The sequence below is a fragment of the Pelophylax lessonae genome (genome assembly GCF_965119305.1).
Source record: "Pelophylax lessonae genome assembly, chromosome: 10".
NCBI lineage: Eukaryota > Metazoa > Chordata > Amphibia > Anura > Ranidae > Pelophylax > Pelophylax lessonae.
Window position 1 is genome coordinate 51,412,302 of NC_138777.1, and position 20,828 is coordinate 51,433,129.

Consider the following 20,828-nt stretch of genomic DNA (forward strand, 5'->3'; position numbering starts at 1 on the left):
TGACCTGCTAGGCTGCACGCTTAGATAAGGGTCTGGTATGGATTTTGGGGGGGGGGGGCACATTTTTTCTTTTTTTTGGCATGGGGGTTCCCCTCAAAATCCATACCAGACCCCGAAGGTTTGGGGGGGTGGACCCCACGCCAGGTTTTTATTTTTTATTTTCTCAAAGTCGGATCAAAAATTGGTTTGCATGGAAGTTGGATCGATGTCAGACCAAAGTTGCATGGCCTAACTGAACAAGCTGTCCATTAGAAGCTGATTGGCTACCATGCACAGCTGCCCTAGATTCTTTGTGCACCAGTTTTAGTAAATCTCCTTCTGAGTGTTTACTGCTGCTGCACCACACTACACCGCCCCACAAGTTAATATTGGCCATTCCTGTTACCTACATGAGTAGCATAGTCAAAAAGAAAACTTTGGCCATACTTCTCTTTTAATGCTCTGGTGACATGGTCTCTTTAATAGCTCAGCGATTTTATTTCACTGGTGTATAGCCACTCTTTAAACTAAATTGCTAAGAAGGTTAAAAAAACATGTAACACTCTGAATAGAAGTATGAGCATGATAAATCCAGACACGAGGTACTTAAGGAACTATTCCAACCCATGTACCTCCTGTTGCACTGTGTTGCCTAATATGCAAGTCCGTTACATATCTTTACAACTCTTAATGAACAGCAATAATCACAGCTGCCAGTTGGATGCAAAACTGGATTGTTCTTCGGTCTCCAAGTAGAATCACATTTAGCAGAACATATGTTCTGAGTGCACAATGGAACAGACACACAGAACAAAGAGCACTCCAGGCGTTAGCGATTATCAGTCCCGCGCATGGCGAGGTAGGTACGTGCGAAGCAGCAGAGAGAAGAATAATAAAAGCTTCAGTGGTAAAGAACATTTCGCTCAGCGCATCTTCAGTGTTATTATTCAAAAGCCTTCAGCGACTGCAGGTTGTTTTGTTGTTCTCTACTGTACAGAACAAAAGCCCGTGGAACAAGAAGCCTGCTTGTATTCCGCTACCCAGTGCTCACAGCAATAAAGAATGTATAACTGTACTGATTTATTCCTTCATTATTGAAGATTAACTACAGGAAACGGTAATAACTCTTTTTCTTTGCCAATATGTTTAGAAGTTAACCGCAGACAGAACAGGATGCTTCAGATTCATAACACACGTACAGTATAGTGTCATTCATAGCCTGATTGTTCTGCTCAACAATCTGCTGGTTTTTTTTTCTTTCCTTTCGTTTAGGGATCTTAGCAGTAATGTCATCTGGATAAGAATGCCAGCAATCACTCCTACAACATTCTCAATATGATAAAATATATTAAATTACAACAGGGAGCAAGAACCACCATTGAAAACGCTAGAACAAGTGGGTGGAAAAAGCGGGTTAGGAGATCTTAGAACAGTGATGACGAAACTTTTTGAACCCGAGCGCCCAAACTGCAACACATAACCTGCCCGAGTGCCCAAAGTCTGCTATTCTCAAGACCCCCCTTTTTTTATTTTGGAGACACAACCACTGTATATCTAGAGACACGGCTGATGTATATGTCAGTATAGACCACCCTTCCGCAGTACAGACCCCCCCTTCACTAAGTATAGACCCCTGTCTCTCAGTCCAGATCCCCCCCTCCACTAAGTATAGACCCCCATCCCTCAGTACAGACCCCCCTCCATTAAGTACAGACCCCCATCCCTCAGTACAGACCCCCATTTACTAAGTACAGACCCCCATCCCACAGTACAGACCCCCCCTCCATTAAGTACAGACCCCCATCCCTCAGTACAGACCTCCCCTTCACTAAGTATAGACCCCCATCCCTCAGTACAGACCCCCGTCCCTCAGTACAGACCCCCCTCCATTAAGTACAGACCCCTATCCCTCAGTAAAGACCCCCCATCCACTAAGTACAGACCCCCATCCCTCAGTACAGACCCCCCTCCATTAAGTACAGACCCCCATCCCTCAGTGCAGACCCCCCTTCACTAAGTATAGACCCCCATCCCTCAGTACAGACCCCCGTCCCTCAGTACAGACCCCCCTCCACTAAGTAGAGACCCCTGTCCCTCAATACAGACCCCACTCCATTAAGTACAGACCCCCATCCCTCAGTAAAGACCCCCCATCCACTAAGTACAGACCCCCCTGTCACTAAGTACAGACCCCCCTTCCACTAAGTACAGACCCCCGTCCCTCAGTACAAACACCCCTCTCCACTTGTGCTAGTAGGGAGGTTAGGGGAGTCCGCTATGTGCTATGGGGGCATTTTGAGAGAGGAGAAGACTTGTGCTAGTAGGGAGGTGTGCGTGGGGGGGGGGTCAGATATGTGCAGCACATATCCTCTTAACCCCCCCCCCCCCTCACAATAACTTCTCCATCATTTTAAACTTGCCCCAAACTTCCTGGTCAAATAAACTTAGTACAGACTTCAGATCAGCGCGGGTGCCCGTCCTCCGAGCTGTGTAGATTTACACAGCCAAGGAGGGGGAAGCGGCTTTGGTCCACAACCAATCTGCTGTGCAAGACAGCAGTGACAGCTCGCAAGAGAAGTGGATTGGTGGCGCTGGCGCAGCATCCAACCTGGCAGCACCGCTTCATCTTGTCCACTCCCACCCCGGACACGTCACCCCTGGCCCCAGAGCCCTGTGGGAGATGTAATTCTATGGGGGGTGGGTGTGGTGTGGACGAGATACAGGATGGTCAGCCCTTCTTCCTCACATGCCCACAGAGAGGGCTCTGTGTACCAGCTGTGGCATGCGTGCCATGGGTTTACCATCGCTGTCTTAGAACATTCTACTGAGCATTTGGGTTGACAAACCCAAATGTTCACCACTCACAGGCTAGCCTCTATTCTCCTTGATTCCCTGAAATCAGCCTGGTGCAAAGACCTGGAGTCCTCTCTTGCTCAGGCCTGGAGTCCTCTCTTGCTCCACTGTAGGCCATCATCCAAAAGATGGGCTGCATTCCAAAGATGTTCAACTCCAGCCAAGATTTATTGCAATGACAGCACACCACTCACTCCCAACCAAAGCCCTGCCCAGAACATGTTTCACCCACATTTTAGAAAAATACAAATAAATTACCACAGGTTAAAAAGTCATAAAACGCCAACTTCTATTAGAACAAAAAAGACCTTTGGACAGCAGCAAAGCTACACAGAGGAACAAGGTTAACATGTTTCAATTCCACTGATGCTTGAATGGCTGAGCTGCCATTCTGTCACTCCCACAAATGCTTGTGGGAGTCTCAGGTATGGCACGCGGCTCTGAAGGAATGGCATGGGCATGCCGTTCCTTTAGAGTGCATGCTCTGGTGATGTCACTGGCTGCTGCTCCCTAGAATATCTCCTAAACGATGCACATTTAGGAGATATTCATTTAACCTACAGGTAAGCTTTATTATAAGCTTACCTGTAAGTAAAAATACAAAAAGAGTTTACTACCACTTTAATCAAATAGCATCATTGTAAGTTCCAAAATCAAAGACATATGGGCTACTACACAGGCACCTTTATCAAACCCTTGAAATAATTCCCAGGTCTCAGGGGACCTCTGCTAAGATGAATCTATCCAAGGTCAATAGGAAAATGCCCATTACAATGGTGGTCAACAGGAAGAATACTCTGCTTGCAGTGATGGTCAGAATGCCACAAATACAGACAGCTAAAAAGATCATGGTGTCATACTACTGGCTCTGCTAAGTGGGACTGGACCTACAATTCTGAAGACCCCAACAGATGGAAGGTCACATTTCAAAGAACCCATAGCAATCCCTGGATAAATCCTAGGAATCCACGGACCCTGATTGAGAATGGTTGATTTACATGATTATGTCACTTATAGGTTAGAATGTATTTATGTAAAGGACACTGACAGAAAGATGGTGATAGGTTCATAGGCAAAAAGGAAGATAAATGTTTGGTTATGAGGAAACGTCATCTGTGACGAAACTATGCTAGGTCACGGCGTGCTGACGTAATTTCCTACAGCGTCCAACGAGTGCGGATGTGCGGAGCCGTCCGGCCGGCGGCTAGTACGAGTTTTTATCATCTGTCTGCATGTGAGTTAATTACTTTTATTTATATTAAACATATTACGGTTTTACACTATGGCAGTTTTTATGTTTAATTCACTTGAGGCCAACCACCATTGAGCTTCTAATGGGATTCAAAACTCACCTTTGAGTTAACTGAGCCGGAGTTTGATCTGCTTCCTGTGTTCCTGTGAGGATTCTGAGGTCCATCCATCCATGATATCCAATACCTACTAATTATCTGCATTTGATATCCAAAATCCAGAGGTTTATCTAAGGATATCTACCACGTCACCTATTTTGTCGATCTGGATTCTGGGCTTTTGAAATTTCATGTTCGAATAAGCGCACTACCTAGAGGGAATTTGGATTGACAACAATTTTCTTTGAATTCACAACATTCATAACGTTGAATATTGGACATTAGTGAACATTCTTTGGACTTAGGAATTAGTTCTATCTCATTTAGCGCGATTTTTGTTATATTTGGTTATTATGAGGAGTACTTTGAGCAGTAAAAAATAACTGCAGATGTTATATTTACAAAGAATGTGGCCTGCATGCACATAACATATAACAATCTAGCTTTAGATCACTTTTGAAATGCAAGCTAGCAATGAACTTCTCTTATTTGCTCTATTTTGGTCTTTTAAAATACAATTGAAAGCAGATATCTTCCTGCACTTTTTGCCTGTGTTGTATCCTCATCAGTTAGCATTGTTCTCTTGGCTCCTTCTGTGGACAACAGAACATCACCACCTATGTTATGGGGAAGAAAAGGAAGGGGTGTTCTGTAGTCTTATCATGACAATGCTGCTCCTCCATAGGTAATTTGAATGAGCATTGTCAGCCTAGGACAGGAAGTATATTACTGGCAGGATCAGCAAGTGAGTATAAAGTGAAAAAAGGCAGAAAGAAAAACAAATGCAGCCACCACATCTAAGGACTGGTAAGTTATCACAAGTCTAATTATTAGATTAACTGCGTTACTTTAACTAACAATTGCGCGGTTGTGCGACGTTGTACCCAAATACAATTGATGTCCTTTTTTTCCCACAAATAGAGCTTTCTTTTGGTGGTATTTGATCACCTCTGCGGTTTTTAGATTTTGCGCTATAAACAAAAAAAACCCGACAATTTAAAAAAAAAAACGCAATATTTTTTTACTTTCTACTATAAAACATTCCCAATAAAAATTTTTTAAAAAATCTAATTTTTTTTATCAGTTTAGGCCAATTTGTGTTCTACTACATATTTTTGGTAAAAAAAATCCCAAAAAGCGTATTTTAATTGGTTTGCGCAAAAGTTATAGTGTTTACAAACTATGGGATAGATTTTTGGACTTTTGTTTTGTTTGTTTTTATTAGTAATGGCGGCGATCAGCGATTTTTAGCAGGACTGTGACATTGTGGCGGACAGATTGGACTCCTAACTGACATTTTTTACACTTTTTGGGGACCAGTGACATTATTACAGTAATCAGTGCTAAATAATATGTACTGTTACTGTATAAATGACACTGGCAGGGAAGGGGTTAATACTGGGGGTGATCAAGGGGTTAAGTGTGAGCCTAAATGTGCTTGCTAACTGTGGGGGGGAGGGCTCTATGAAAGGCACACAGAGATCAGTGTTTCAGCTTATATCACTGTGCCTGCCTGATAGAAGAGCCGCCTGCATTGTTTACATAGGCAGGCGGCTCTCCTTTCAGTTTCCCCGAAGATCGCTGGAGGCCAGTGGCGATCAAGCCTGCTCCTCCCGCGGTCTGGCTCCCGCTGTGTCTAATCACAGCTGAAGTGCGGCTCCGGCGGCGCGCTGCTGAGACCGCATGCACACAATCACGTAGATTGACGTGATTATGCGCAGCCGAGCAGTAAATCTGCATGGGGCGGTCGGCAAATGGTTAAGGGGAATTTTAAAGGTTAAATGTTCAGCTCAAAAGTTTTAGGGCAATTTTTCAGTAAAAATAACAAACATTTTATACTTCCCTCCTCTGTGCAGTCGGTTTTTTTTTACAGAGCAACCTAGATCTTCCTCTTCTCAGGTCTCTCTTCTGCTCTCCTGGCCCCTCCCTACCTTTGAGGACCCCCACAGCAAGCAGCTTTCTATGGGGGCACCCAAGCCGAGGCACAGCTCTGTGTATCCATTCAGACATGGAGCTGTGGTTCTGCCACGCCCCCTCACTCTCCTCACTGGCTAACTGACTTTGATTGACAGCAGCAAGAGCCAATGACGTCAATTCTTTGTCTTATCCAATGAGGAGGGCACGGCTGAGACAGTTGTGGATATTGCTGAATTGAGAGGGGACTCAGGTAAGTATTGGGGGGGGGCTGGGGGGGACTACTGCACACACAAGTTTTTTATCTTAATGCATAGACAACCACTTTAAGGGTTCAGGAATGGGGAGGGTTAAATGTGAAAGGGGTGCAACGTAAGAATGGCATTGTGCTTTATATTTTAGAATGTGGGTTCTGTGTTGTGTTAAATCAATACGGCCCATTCATTGTGTTGTGTACTTTGGAAAAAGGATTGTGGAGGCCAAACAAGAGTTCAATGTTCAAGGCCATTTACTTGATATCACAATAAATACACGAGAGAGCAGGCAAATACTAAATTTGAAGGCGAGCCATACAAAGATCATTAAGAGATTCAGCAGTCACATGGGTTTTAGAAATTATTTATGGATGCCTTGTTCTTCTACCTTGAAGTATACTCTGCTCCTTGACAGCAACAAGTTTATAATTTTTTATAGTGTTGCCTTTAAATGATAAGCACTGATGCGCCCCATCCAACCTGATGGAGCTTGAGAGGTCCTGCGAAGTAGAATGGGAGAAACTGCCCAAAAATAGATGTGCCAAGCTTGTAGCATCATACTCAAAAAGACTTGAGGCTGTAATTGGTGCCAAAGGTGCTTCAACAAAGTATTGAGCAAAGGCTGTGAATACTTATGTACATGGGATTTTTTTTTTCCTTTTTTTTATTTTTCAAAATCTGCAAAGATTTCAAACAAACTTCTTTCACATTGTCATTATGGGGTATTGTTTGTAGAATTTTGAGGAAAATAATGAATTTAATTAATTTTGGAATATGGCTGCAACATAAAAAAATGTGGAAAAAGTGAAGCACTGTGAATACTTTCCGGATTTACTGTATGTATATATATATATATATATATATATATATATATATATATATATATATATATATATATGTGTGTGTATATATATATATATATATATATATATATATATATATATATATATATATATATACACAGTATACATATTTATTATGATTTGTGTATTAGGATGCATACATTATGTATATATTGTATCTGATTCAACTTTACAAAAGGCTGCATATAAAAAAAAAATAATAATAATAATTTTCATTTGGAATTTGAAGTTGCCTATTGACATACTTTTATTGTATTCTGAATTAGAGCCCTAAAACTGTATTTTTTAGCTCTATAGAAAGTAATGGTTGCAGCCTTGAAATGCATTGGCTTTATGCATACACAATAAAGCAGTCTTTGAAATCAGTTTTCCGTCACTTTGAAGTCTTTCATTAGCACTCCTGATTTGTGCTTTCTTGGATATTATCTTTCAAAGGTTCTCCAACATCTGGTGTTAAGTATGGCCCAGGATTCCCTTACAGTCTGGTCTATAGTATCTGTGCCAGTTCTCCTTTTAAATATACCAATTATTATATCAGATTCTCTTTTAATTCATTTTATCTCTCGTCCTTGGACGTGAACTATGAAGAATTTGAAATAATTAGCTTGCACACATCTGTGCCTCTGGACTCACTCATCATATGGCAAACTACCCAATGAAGATTCATCATTTGAGATTAAGACACCTACATCTTAGTTCCTTATCAGATTCATGTGAAGCCGTGTTCCTAAAGTTCCAAGAAATAATTGGACTGGACCATCACCCCATCTAAAGCTAACATAGATGTCAAAATTAATGAGATGTATATTACATTTTGGAGCACCAGCAAAGCAGTTCAAGGTAACTTCACTTAATGGTGTTGAACTTTAATGTCAACTTTTTATAATAGAGATTTTACTCCCTATACATCTGTGCTTTTTAATTACAGAAATTATACACAATGGCAGAAGTATTTTGATTTATGTGATTTAAGATATTTGTTAATTAGATACGGTCTTCTCGCAAATATGCAAAAAGGTGGCATCTCCTACGAACCTCAGTCTTGCTTTCTGACTGCTATGAGAACATCTGTCTCCCTGTACCGCAGGCTTCGAGTTAAATAAAAGCTGCTAAAGCCGCTTATCTTATCTCACATTTAAATATCCTCAACAATATATAAAGAACCTCAGCTATGAGGAGAAGTTAGCTGAACTGAATGTATTCAGCCCTGTGAAAAGTGATACCGGGAAGATATGATCACCTTGGATAAATTGTTCTCTTTAAGGAGTATTGCAAAAGTCCAGGGGGCACGATTTACACCTGAAGGAAAATAAGTTTAACCAACAAATACAAAAAGGTATTTTTTTAGTAAGAGTTAAAGAGAAAGTAAACCCTCCTCTGCGACTTTTACCTATAGGTAAGCCTATGATAAGGCTTACCTATAGGTACTGTATATATCTCCTAAACATGCACCGTTTAGGAGATATTTACCTTACATGCAGCCAGTGACGTCACTGGCGCATGCGCTCTGAAGGAATGGGCGCTGGTGCCATTCCTTCAGAGCCCCGTGCCGTGATCATCGGCTCCCGCGCGCGTGCGCGGGAGTGACGTCACCGCGGCTCCGGCCAATCAGATGGCCGGATGCCGCGATCCCGGAAGACGGGTGACTGGACATGTCGCCCATCATACATGTAAGCGGGCGGCACGGCGGGGGCTCGTTCTAAGGTAAGTATTTCATAATGAGCTAGTATGCGATGCACACTAGCTCATTATGTGTTTCTCTTTCAGGTCGGAAAAAAAAAAATTGTATGGGTTTAAAACCTCTATAATGGGATGGAACAGTCTTGTACTGGTGCTGGTATTAGCCAACAGTACATTGAGAAAAGGGTTGCAATGGAAAGTAGCTCGAGTGAAGAGTCAAACACAGGAAGATTAAGTTCTAGAATTTATTAGACCTAAATTATAAGAGCTGTTTGATAGTTCAGGTGCATGACATGAAAAGAGATGGACGACCATGTCCAATTATTTTGGAAGTTCTAGATGACTGATATTTCTGCATGGGAGTCTTATCATTCATTTGGTTCTACGGAGATACTCACACACCAGTTCCACATACACCTGAACTATCACTGCAAGCAATAAAGGAGAAATTTGATTTCCCCTAAATCACACATTGGTTGTACTATTATGATATAGCCAGTGCTTTAAGTGGCCCAAAAGAGGTGCCGGTACTCTATTATACCCTATAAATTTTGTCGCCCCCCCCCCCACCCCACATCAGGGTCCCTACAGAGCACCACCCCCCTGGCCTGCGACTCCAGAGCAGGGGGACTCACTGGTGGTGACTGATCTGGCTCTGGAGTAGGAAATATTCTGGGGGGGGGGGCATTGAGGGCGCAGATGTCCAAAATGAGCGTACTGGTATGCTAAGGCGCACGGAGAGGTGGCGGTATGCTCAAGAGCCATATTTAGAAGTAGCGGTACTGAGTACCAGTGCATACCGGCCCACTTAAAGCACTGGATATAGCAGCAATAAAGTATGGAACTGGATTTTGTATAACTTTTCACTTTTGAGGTACTCTTCATCACACATACACAGAAGCCATCCATTTATGAACCAAAAATAGGTCCAGTGCCATAGGGGCTCTTTTACAATAAGTCCCAATATCGGAATTCTGAGCAGTAGTCTGACTTTAGGTCCATTTTTTTTATTATTGCCCAACTTTTTTTTGATAACAGCCCAACTTTCCAACACATTGATCAAAAAAAGGTGGAACTTGCCTTTCGACACACAGGCACAGGGGCACTTTTGCAGACGATGCAGTTTATGTAGGGGCAGTAGATGCACCTTAACAGTACCTCTTTCATTTAGCTTATATGCAACCTGCTATAGCCAGTCAAAGAGCTAAGGCAAATTTAACTGCAAGTGACCAGCAGTAAAGTAAACTAAAAAACAAACCTAGTGCTTGCAATAAAAAGCAACTAAATGACTATCTTCTGCCATCTCAGAAGGCTCGTAAATGCAGGATTATTAAAGCATGCTTTTATCACAATATTGTCTTTGATAGCTTAATGTAGCTTTATTGTCAAAGCCTTTCTAAAACTTTTAAAATAAATTTCCTTTCTATAAAAAATCACTGCCAGACAGTTCCTGATTGTAGATTTCTTTATATATAGGGTCTGTGTTTAATTGGTGATTTGATAGAAAAGGCCAATAAAAATATGTGGAAGAAAATGATTCTGTCATCCAGTATTGAAGTCTATAGATAAGACGTTTCATTAAAGAGTTCCCTTTGCCTTCCTACGAATGGAAGGTCAAATCTTTTATAGGCAACAATGAATCATATTTTAGAGAGGGGGAAAACAGTTGAAGTAATTACATGGACAGATATTTCAATGAACGGCGCCCTTGGCTGACAGATGACCCGCTAGGACAATTTCTGCGGCACTGAAGTATACATCATACGGGAGTTTTGTTTGTTCTGCAACATGCCTTGTGGAGATTCAGTATTTATTTAGAAGCAAAAATTATATGGTAACTGTTTTTTAATTTCCAACTCAGAAAATGGCAAATCTTTTGTCTCATATTAAAATAATTGGAACCCGCCTTTCCTCCAAATGTCGGAAGAACACCATATAGACCACAAGAGCTCACCAAGTTTTTACTTTGATGACTGAAAGTGTTATGTAAACCATTACAATTAACATCTCTCATTTGTTCCATTTGGGTATGTTATATATATTATATATATATATATATATATATATATATATATATATATATATATATATATATATATATATATATTATATATATATAATTGAAAGTGTTTTGCAAATGCAAAAAAATACTTGTTGATTTTGCAAGAAATCCACTGAACTCCAGGCTTTTTACAGTAAGATGACAATGCTGCATTGAAATCGCAGACAATGTTACTAGACCTATGTTAGAGGAGAGGGGAGGTGATGCCTTGTAGTTATATCACACATCCTATCCTAAGGTGACAACACTACTCCATAGATACAGTACGGTGAGTAAGAGTTACCCTAGAACAGCTTTCTCAACATTTTCAACACAGAGGAACCATTGAAATAACTTTCTGGTCTCAGTGAACCCATGCAAAAAGTTTTATAGATACAACTCATGATACACAGTGGGGTTGATTTAATAAAGACAAATAGATTGTTTGCAGTTGCACTCTGCAAGAGCAGTTGCTCCAAAGCTTAGTAAATGAGCATAAGCTTCCTTTTCCTTGCATGTGATTGGGTATTCTTTGCAAAGTGAAGGTTTATCTCATTTACTAAGTTCTGGAGCAACTGCATTTACAGAGTGCAACTGTGCTTTGCAAAGTGAACAGTCTCTTTCCCTTTAGTAAATCAGCAAGAAGAATGCTCCTTACACTTGTGGTTGCTTTTAAGTATTACCCCCTTACAGATAGCTAAAAAGATCAATGGTGTCAGTGGGAACTTATCAAAGTGACAGAAATTGCCCATTGCTCATGAGAACTCTAGCCACCTCTGGAGGACCATGGAACCCTGGTTGATAAACCATGGCCTAGACCTAGACCATGAAATATGAAACTTGTAGGATCACCAAGTAAAAAAAAAAAAAGAGAAAAATCCTGACAAATTAACTCTTATGCAGCCCTCACATCTAAGGTCTGGTAAGCTGCAATAGATTACCTTTTGTTTTTAAGGTTTAGATACATTTAAAGCCCATCTCCAGGCACGATATAAGCCTCCTCACACCCATCTCTAACCCATTCAGCATTTTCTTTTTTCTTGACCTCCTAAAGCAAGTTTTACTCACCTAAATCCGCATGGGTCCCTCTGTGCTATTTCTGGGTACAGGGGACCCGTAATCCAGTGATGTATATGTGCCTACACAGGCCATTAATTGGCAGTCCCCAATTGCTAATGTCACTGCTGAGACTCTTCTTCTGGATCCTAAGGGGATACCATCACTGGACACCCAATAAGAAGCGTCTACGTTATGCGGGGATGTGGACATCCAAAGAAGGACACCGCCAACTGTACACAGAGTATAGAGAAAAACTGTGACTAAAGTGTCACGTGACCATGGATTTAGGGGTGTCGAATGGGAGATTAGATTTTATTTTTTTTAATGCCAGCAATCAGAGGGTTGTGGGGCTGGATATGTTTGTGTGTTGATGGGGGTTAGTTTAGCTTTGCAGTAAACCTGGTGACGATAGGTATACTTCAACTTAAGTGTTAGTTGGCTGTTGCTGTAGGACAGTGTTTCTCAACCTTTTTTCAGTCATGGCACCCTTTTAAAAATATGGACAGTCTCGAGGCACGCTTTAAAAATTATGGACAGTCTTGAGGCACCGCATTCTAAAATGTCAAAACAATTCTAATAGTTGTGCATAATGAAGAAACATCCACACAGGTAGGACACCTAATGTAAGAGATGATTTATTCTTCCAAAGCAAATACACTTTTGCAAACTGGTAGTGACTAGTATTCCAATGTTTCTCTTCTCCGTCGATTTTTCTCCATCACTCAGTTAAGGTGCCCTCAATGCTGATGGAGAGGGGCAGGGGAGGGTCGAACGAGGATGCTATGCAGGTGATGACATCCTCCTTATCAACTGGTGATGTCATTAGTCATTAGGATGCCATTACAAGGTTGTAATGGTGCATAAGAAAGCTGTGGCTTTGTGTAACTAAAAGGAAGGCGCTTTATCCATGCTGGCTTTTATACAATTTTGGGGCAATTTTTAGGCATTTTGCCAAGGCACCCCAGAAGAAACCTCAAGGCACCCCAGGGTGCCTGGGCACCCTGGTTGAAAAAGGCTGCTGTAGGACCACCAAAATACTACTGCATAACCAAACATGCTGAGCATTCCCAAATGTTCTCCATACTCTGAAGTCTGAAATCATATCAGATCAGAGCTCTACTCGCCTGCTCCTTTCATTTTTATGTCTTGTTTTGTTTAATGTTTTTCTGAACAGAAAGAGAATTCAGTCTGATTAATACTTATAGATATTTACATAAATATTCAAAAAGTTCCTATTCCCTGCTGCCAAAAATAGGTAAAACTATGAATGGGAAAGCATCCAATGCAAAGGTTGTCTAAGACCACCCAAGCTAAAGTTTACCAAAATTCCAACTATTTTCTATTTGGCTAAGTATTATTAGGTGTATCCATCCATGAACATCTGTCTATGTATCTATTTATGTGACTGGAATTATTTAATTGAAGGCACTGTTAGAAGAATTCAGATAAACAACTGGCGGTATTTTATATTTTCCCATTTTCTTTGTAAAAAAAAAAATATATTTTTTTTAGAAAACATTAGAAGAAATAAAACAAAACTATTACAAAAATAGCCACAATTATTTAAAATGTATGTAAACCGGAAATCTAGTTTTGAGTATGTTGGGAATCATCCTCCTCTGTATTCATTTCTATTTTTTTTATCTTTGCTGGAGATCCTGCTAATAAAAGCACTTCCTGTTGCAGGTTGACAATGATAAACTACTGTCTTGCGATTAGCAGCAGCTTTGTCAGCCTGACTTATGCGCTCCATCATTTGAGATTTAGGCTATTTATCATTTTTGCAGCAAGCACTTGCAGACTTGATAGGTAGCCCAACTGGCAACTAAAAGAACTCAGACAGCAAGCTGACAACGCTGTAGCTAATTGCAAGGCAGTGGCTTAGCATTGTCAGCGTGAAACAAAAAGCGCTGTTACTGGCAGAAACTCCAGGAAAAAACTTTGCAACTGAATCCCTAAAATGATTAGCTTAACCATTTGACGACCAGGAGATTTACCCCCCTTCATGACCAGGCCATTTTGCAATACGGCACTGCGTGGCTTTAGGTGAAAATTGCATCATGCGACACTGTACCCCAAAAAAATTGATGTCCTTTTTTTCCCCACAAATAGAGCTTTCTTTTGGTGGTATTTGATCACCTCTGCATTTTTTATTTTTTGTGCTAGAAAAATAAAACGACAATTGACGACCAAAAGGACAAACGACAAAAACATTTTTTTTTACTTGAAAACAAATCAAATTTCTTCATAAATTTAAGTATTCTGCTACATATTTTTGGTAAAAAAAAAAAAACAAAAAAAAAACAATAAGCGTACGGTATATTGATTGGTGTGTACAAAAGATATAGCATCTACAAACTATGGGATATTTTTATTAATTTATTTTTTTGCTAGTAATAGCGGCGATCAGTAACTTATAGTGGGACTGCAAAAATGAGGCGGACATTCTGACACTAACAGACACTTTTGACACTTTCTTGGGACCAGTGACACTAATACAGTGATCAGCATCGAACATCAGGGGCAATCAAAGTGTTAACTGTGTGCCTAGCCTGTGTTTTTTTTCACTGTGGGAGGTGATTTTACTAGGGGAAAGCATTGATCCATGCCCCTGCTTTGCAGAGACACAGGATCCATGCCTTCCCTCCCTGCCTTGTTTACAGAGGTAGACTGCCATTCTGGGCTGAGTCCATGGTACCCACTGATCAGCTCCTGCTGTGTATAATCACAGTGGGAGCAAGCCACCGGCAGCGTGCATTCGTCCAGAAGAGCCTGATCATGTACAGTCTATATACATAGTTCGGCACAGAGGTCCTGCCCTGTAACAGTAACAATTGGAACAATGAAAGCATACGTATACTATACCTGGCTGATCCCTGTGAAAGCGGAGGATCACTGTAGCAGCCACTGCCACAGTGATCCTCGCTGTCTTCTGGACAGTACCATCTTAAGAGCAATATAGGCCCCCGGGCAATGCAGTGCTCTGGGGCCCTGCCTACACAATCACCCACAAGAATAAAATAAGGTGATATTTATTGGTACAGCAGTGCCAGGCTAATGACAGCTTCCAAGTTCGGCGGCTGGGTCCAGTAAAAACACAAGGACGGGAATCAGCCTCGACTGTCCTGTGTGTGCCTGTTCCCTTAGGGGCAGACAGGCATTCCAGCAGTTGTGGGCTCCCCCTCCACGGCCCAAGTGGCCTGACAGCAGCGCAGGGCCAACAGGCACTTGCCACCTGCTAAATTTGGTGTCGGGATGCACACGGGAATAAGGACTAATGCTTGGCTGGGGCTGGGTCGCTCAGCAGGTGGGGCCCCCTGGGCAAGTGGGGCCCCCGGGCAACTTCCCAGCGTGCCCATTCGGTAAGATGGCCCTGCTTCTGGATCATGTGTGAGCTGCTGCCCTGCTGCATAGTAAGTACAGGGGGAAGCTTACTTGGCACAGGCTTCATTCACTGAATACAAGGTTTTCTGTGATTGGATGAGGTAGAGATTGTGACATCACTGCCCCACCTCTCCACATCATCCAATCAGAGAATGCTTGGCATGCATCGAGAATAGGCACAGGGTCCTCTGAACGGCCCCCATGCCAAGCAAGCGACCCTCTGGAACACATTAAATGTTTGTATGGGATCCGGAAAACTGCAAGGACCATTGTGGCAGTGGCTACCACTATGATTCTTCACTTCCACAGGGATTGACCATGTATGGAATATGCATACTTACTGGATCAAGCTGGATCAATGTAAATATGCAAACAATTCATACCTGGAATGCAGCTTTAAGATACCGGTATACAGCATGATAGTAAATAAATGGAAAACAGATTTTGGTTTTGCATGCTTCCAATAATTTCATTCTTTTATATTGTACAGGAAAGTGGAAGGGGGTATCTGACTGGTTCTTAGGGATTCTTAAAAATTTTAGGAAATGGTTGGTCAATAAGGTGCAAAGCTGATTGGTAATAAAAAGGTTTTAGTGAATTTAAGCAACTTAACATTTTTTTTTTATTATTATATATAATATAATACAGTTAAACCTTGGATTGCGAGCATAATTCGTTCCGGAAGCATGCTTGTAATCCAAAGCACTCTTATATCAAAGCGAATTTCCCCATAAGAAATAATGGAAACTCAGATGATTCGTTCCACAACCATTTATTCATAAATCCTTCAATTTATAGTCCATATAAAAAGATTATAGCATTGCGATAGGTTATATAACCATAAAATGTCCATCCACAAATAGCCGCTTTCACAAGGGGATTAGAAGCAAAATCCAGCAGGAGCTACAGAGTATCAAAGAGAAGAGTGGCACCTCTAAGTGTAGCAATATGGTTCTATTTAATGAAGGTGCAATATTTAGCAACTCACAAGGTTGATGAATAAAACAGGCACATCTAAGTACGCAGGCATCCGGGGTAAAGCTGTCCACATAGACTATCTTCTGCACCGCCGGCTGCCAGTCTGTAATCCTGACCAGCAAGACCACCCTGCAGTAAAGCGATCTGAAAGCGAGGGGCAACATGGAAGGGATGAAGTAGATGACAGTGTGGAGGATGGTCCTATGTGGACAGCTTTACCACTGATGCCTGCATCCTTAGATGTGCCTGTTTCAATCATCAACCATGGGAGTTGCTAAATGTTGTACCTTCATTAAATGTAACCATATTGCTACACTTAGAGGCGCCTCTCTTCTCTTTTATACTCAGCTGTGACTTGAGGCTACTTGTATATCAAGACATCGCTTGTATATCGAGTCAAAATTTATTTGAAAATTTTGCTTGTCTTGCAAAGCGCTCTTAAACCAAGTTACTCTCAAACCAAGGTTTTACTGTACTTATTTTAGACACAGATAAAGAACCTGCTGATCCTAATGGAAATCCAGTGTCCTTGTAACGTCCTGTACACTGAACTGAAATCTCAAATGTTACCTACCTTCCCAGCTATCTTCTATGAATAGGAGTGGGGGAAGGGTTTACAGACCAAGTCAGACCAGCAGACTGGGGTGCCAACACTGCTTCTTCATAGATACAGTGCAAGTTAGCATTGCTATCCCAGGATAGGAAATGTATAACTAACTGGCCATATCACCACATGCAGAAAAAAGACTGATAACAGATAACTAATGCAGCCACCATATCTAAGGACTGGTAATCTCCAATATATTACACTTTTGTTCTTGGGCTTAGATATGTAAAAAGCTAAAGGATAAAAGCATACTCACTTGGGTAGTCTTTAGCGTGTGCCTTCTCTGACCAGTTTCCATAGAAAGTTAACCTGTATTTAGCTGTTCCACAAGCACAGCAGTCAGGTATTGTCTTCTCATTGCCTCCTTCAGATGTGACATCTGCAAAAAAATCCACAATGTAAAATGCAATATATGTTAAACATCTTTTTTATTTCTACAGTCCTGTAAACTGGTACATATGTCTGGCGAAAAGGCAGTAGAAACTCTCTGTAGTGTTTTTTACAATTTTATAATATTAGGGCAAATTGTTATGATGAGGGTTTTTTATTTTATTTTAGATTTTACTTTTTTTATTTTTTTTTTATTTTTTTACAAAGCAAAGCAAGAAGCTCCTTCAGGCATTCTAGGGGCACAAATTATGCACCTAACTTCCTGACTACCTAATACATTTTTTGGAGGCCCTGGAGCTTCAGGGCAGTGGAAGAACCCACATAATTACCACATTTTGGAAAGCAAACACTCTATGATATTTTCTGAAAGACATAGTTAATTTTTTGAAAATGTAATTTTTTGCCACTAATGTCAAAATGTATTTTTTTACACAAAGTTGTCTATTAATAAGATATTTTAAACACACAACATAGGCATACTTAGAAATAAACCCCAAAACACATTCTGCTACTCCTCCTGAGTGTGTTGATACCACATACATGAGACTTTTTCAAAGACTATTCACACAGAGAAGCTCAAAATCCAAGGAGCACCTTCAGGCTTTCTAGGGGCAAAGACTACACATCTAATTTTCTTACTACCTATTACATTTTTTGAGGCCCCGGAGTTCCAGGACAATAGAAACACCCACAAAATAACCACAATTTGGAGAGTTTAGGAGGCTAGGTGAGTCTTTTGAAGTTTTTCGAAAATGCAGAAAGAAATCAAAATAATTTTTTTTCACATAAAGTTGTCAATTTATTTAGATATTTCCTTTTGTAAGTGATTGTTGGATTATGTTTTGGCTCCTTGCCCTAAAAAAGGTTACAAGCACTGACTAGCAGTGCCTTTGGTGTAAAGCCATTGTAAAATACTACTACTTAGACCTTTTACTGTCTTTGTTTATGGCTTTGAAAGTTGATCACACAATGGCAATTGCATTATATAGCCTGTTCATCCTGGCACTAAGCCCCTTCCACATGCACCTTGAGTATTTGGGGTATGCTCATGATATAAGTTTTTATGGGGGTTTCCCCTTGGTACTATAGAAAGTCAACGGTCAAGGCCATTTTCAAGAGAAAACATTCAAAAAGCACTAAATTGGAAGGCAAGTCAAAACTTATAAAGTATATTTTTTTATTTTTTTTAAAATAACAAACATTTTATACTTACCTCCTCCGTGAAGAGGATTTGCACAGGACAGCCCTGATCCTCCTCTTCTCGGGTCCCTCTTCACTGCTCCTAGCTCTCCCCTCCTGTCGAGCAAGCAGCCTGCTATGTGGGCACCCGAACCAAGCTGCAGCTCCGTGTGTCCATTCAGACATGGCGCTGCAGTTCAGCCCCACCCCCTCTCTCTCCTGATTGGCTGACTGACTTTGACTGACAGCCGTGGGAGCCAATGGCGCTGCTGTTGTGTCTCAGCCAATCAGGAGGGATTCATGGACATCGGTGCATAGAGATGGGCTCAGGTAAGTATTGGGGGGGCTGCTTCACACAGAAGGCTTTTTATCTTATTGCATGGAATGCATTAAGATAAAAAACCTTTTGCCTTTGCAACTCCCTTAAGTAGGGAGGCTGCATGACTGCAGAGAAATAAAGAGCTACAGTAGTCTCTATCGGCTATGTGACGTATCTCTATATTTATTATAATAACACTATAAAAGAGTGAACATGTATACATCTGAAAAAACTATTAGATTTAGTTTAAGGGCTCTTTCACACGGCCGCTCCGTGTGTCCGCAAATCATCCTATTTTTTGCGGATGATTTGCGGACATAATGTAAGTCTATGGCATTGCGGATGTCAGCGGAATACCATCCGCTGACATCCGATTTTCTTCCTTTCAGTTCTGTTCCATTTTTTGGAACGGAACAGAACCCTATTTTTTCATCCGTTCAAAAAACGGAAAGGAAGGAAAATCGGATGTCAACGGTGTCATCCGCTGACATCCGCAATGCCATAACATTAATGCCTTACATTATGTCCGCATATCATCCGCAAACGGATGGGATGATACGCGGGCATACGGAGCGGATGACAGAAATGTCATCCGCTCAGTGAAAAAAAAAAAGGACCGCAGCGGAGCTTTCACACGGAGCGGCCGTGTGAAAGAGCCCAAAAGCAACTATGTCATTACCCAAAAAAATCCAAACAATGATCCCTACTGCAGAAGACTGTAAATACTTATCTCTCCAGTGGATGGAGAGTTTGAAGCTAGCTATATATTCACAGGGGGGTTATTTACTAAAACTGGAGAGTGAAAAATCTGGTGCAGTTGTACATAGAAACCATTCAGCTTCCAGGTTTTATTGCCAAAGCAGAGTGCACCAGTTTTAGTAAATCTACCCCACAGTCTTCTATTGCAGAGACCATTCTTTGGATCTTTTTGGAAAATGGCAGAGTCGCTGTAAATTAAGCAATGTATGCTCATGGAAGCTAAACTTTCCTTTCAAGGCTATGAAGATAATCTCACCTGGCTCACACATTCTTTTGGTAAGTGATCCCTCATCCTGGAAGTAGATGATTTTCTTCTGCACAATACTTGCTCTATAAAAGAAATAAACCAATATTTTACAATGCATTATTAAAGGACAACCAACAACACTTGTATGACATTTCTAAGAAATACTTAAAGTGATAGTCTTGGCTTTTTTTTTTTAATAAACATGTTATACTTACCTGTTCTGTGCAGTTGGTTTTGCACAGAGCAGCCCGGATCCTCCTCTTCTCGGGTCCCTTGCCAGTTCTCCTGGCCCTTCCCTCCTGTCGAGTGCCCCCACAACAAGCAGTTTGCTATGGGGGCACCTGAGTCAAGCTGCTGCTCTGTGTGCTCATTTAGACACTGAGCTGGATCTTGGCCCGCCCCTCTCTCTCTCCTCATTGGCTCACTGACTTTGATTGACAGCAGGGGGAGCCAATGGTGCCTGCTGTATGTCTCAGCCAATCAGGAGGGAGAGTCCTGGACAGCTGAGTCTCTCGTGCAACATTGCTGGATCGGATGGGCTCAGGTAAATATTAGGGGGACAGAAGGTTTGTTATCTTAATATATAGATTGCATTAAGATAAAAAAAAAAAGAAAAAACCTTCTGCCTTTAGAACAATTTTAATCCAAGTTACCAAGCCTCAAGCCTCATAAAAAAAACTTTCCCTACTATACCTGACTGAGCCAGTGGTGTCAATCCAAAAAGCAGTGCGCAGGGCTAGGTGTGACCAGGTGAGGAATGACAAGCTACAGGCCAGTGAATCAGCAGTGACAATGCTGAAAGACTTGTCCCCTGCAACATCTTCTTATCCCATAGTAGGGCAAGCAGACACAACCTACATGAGAGTGGCAACTCAGCTCTGAATTCAAGAGCAGTGCAGCAATGTTGCCACATCATCACAGGAAGCTGCATTAGCGGACTTTACTGGCAGACTCAAGAGGTATTTATGAGATT

The 20,828-nt window shown here is 41.3% G+C and overlaps 1 protein-coding gene across 1 annotated transcript in view; it reads right to left on the reverse strand.

Annotated features, from left to right (window-relative positions):
* SPON1 (spondin 1) overlaps nt 1-20,828 on the reverse strand; it is a 547,762-nt gene that overhangs the window by 270,122 nt on the left and 256,812 nt on the right. The window contains exons 4-5 of the mRNA XM_082269927.1: nt 19,865-19,938; nt 17,218-17,340 (exon numbers count right to left, since the gene is read on the reverse strand). Of these exons, the coding sequence (XP_082126053.1) occupies nt 17,218-17,340; nt 19,865-19,938 (197 nt within the window). The remainder of the gene's footprint in view (nt 1-17,217; nt 17,341-19,864; nt 19,939-20,828) is intronic.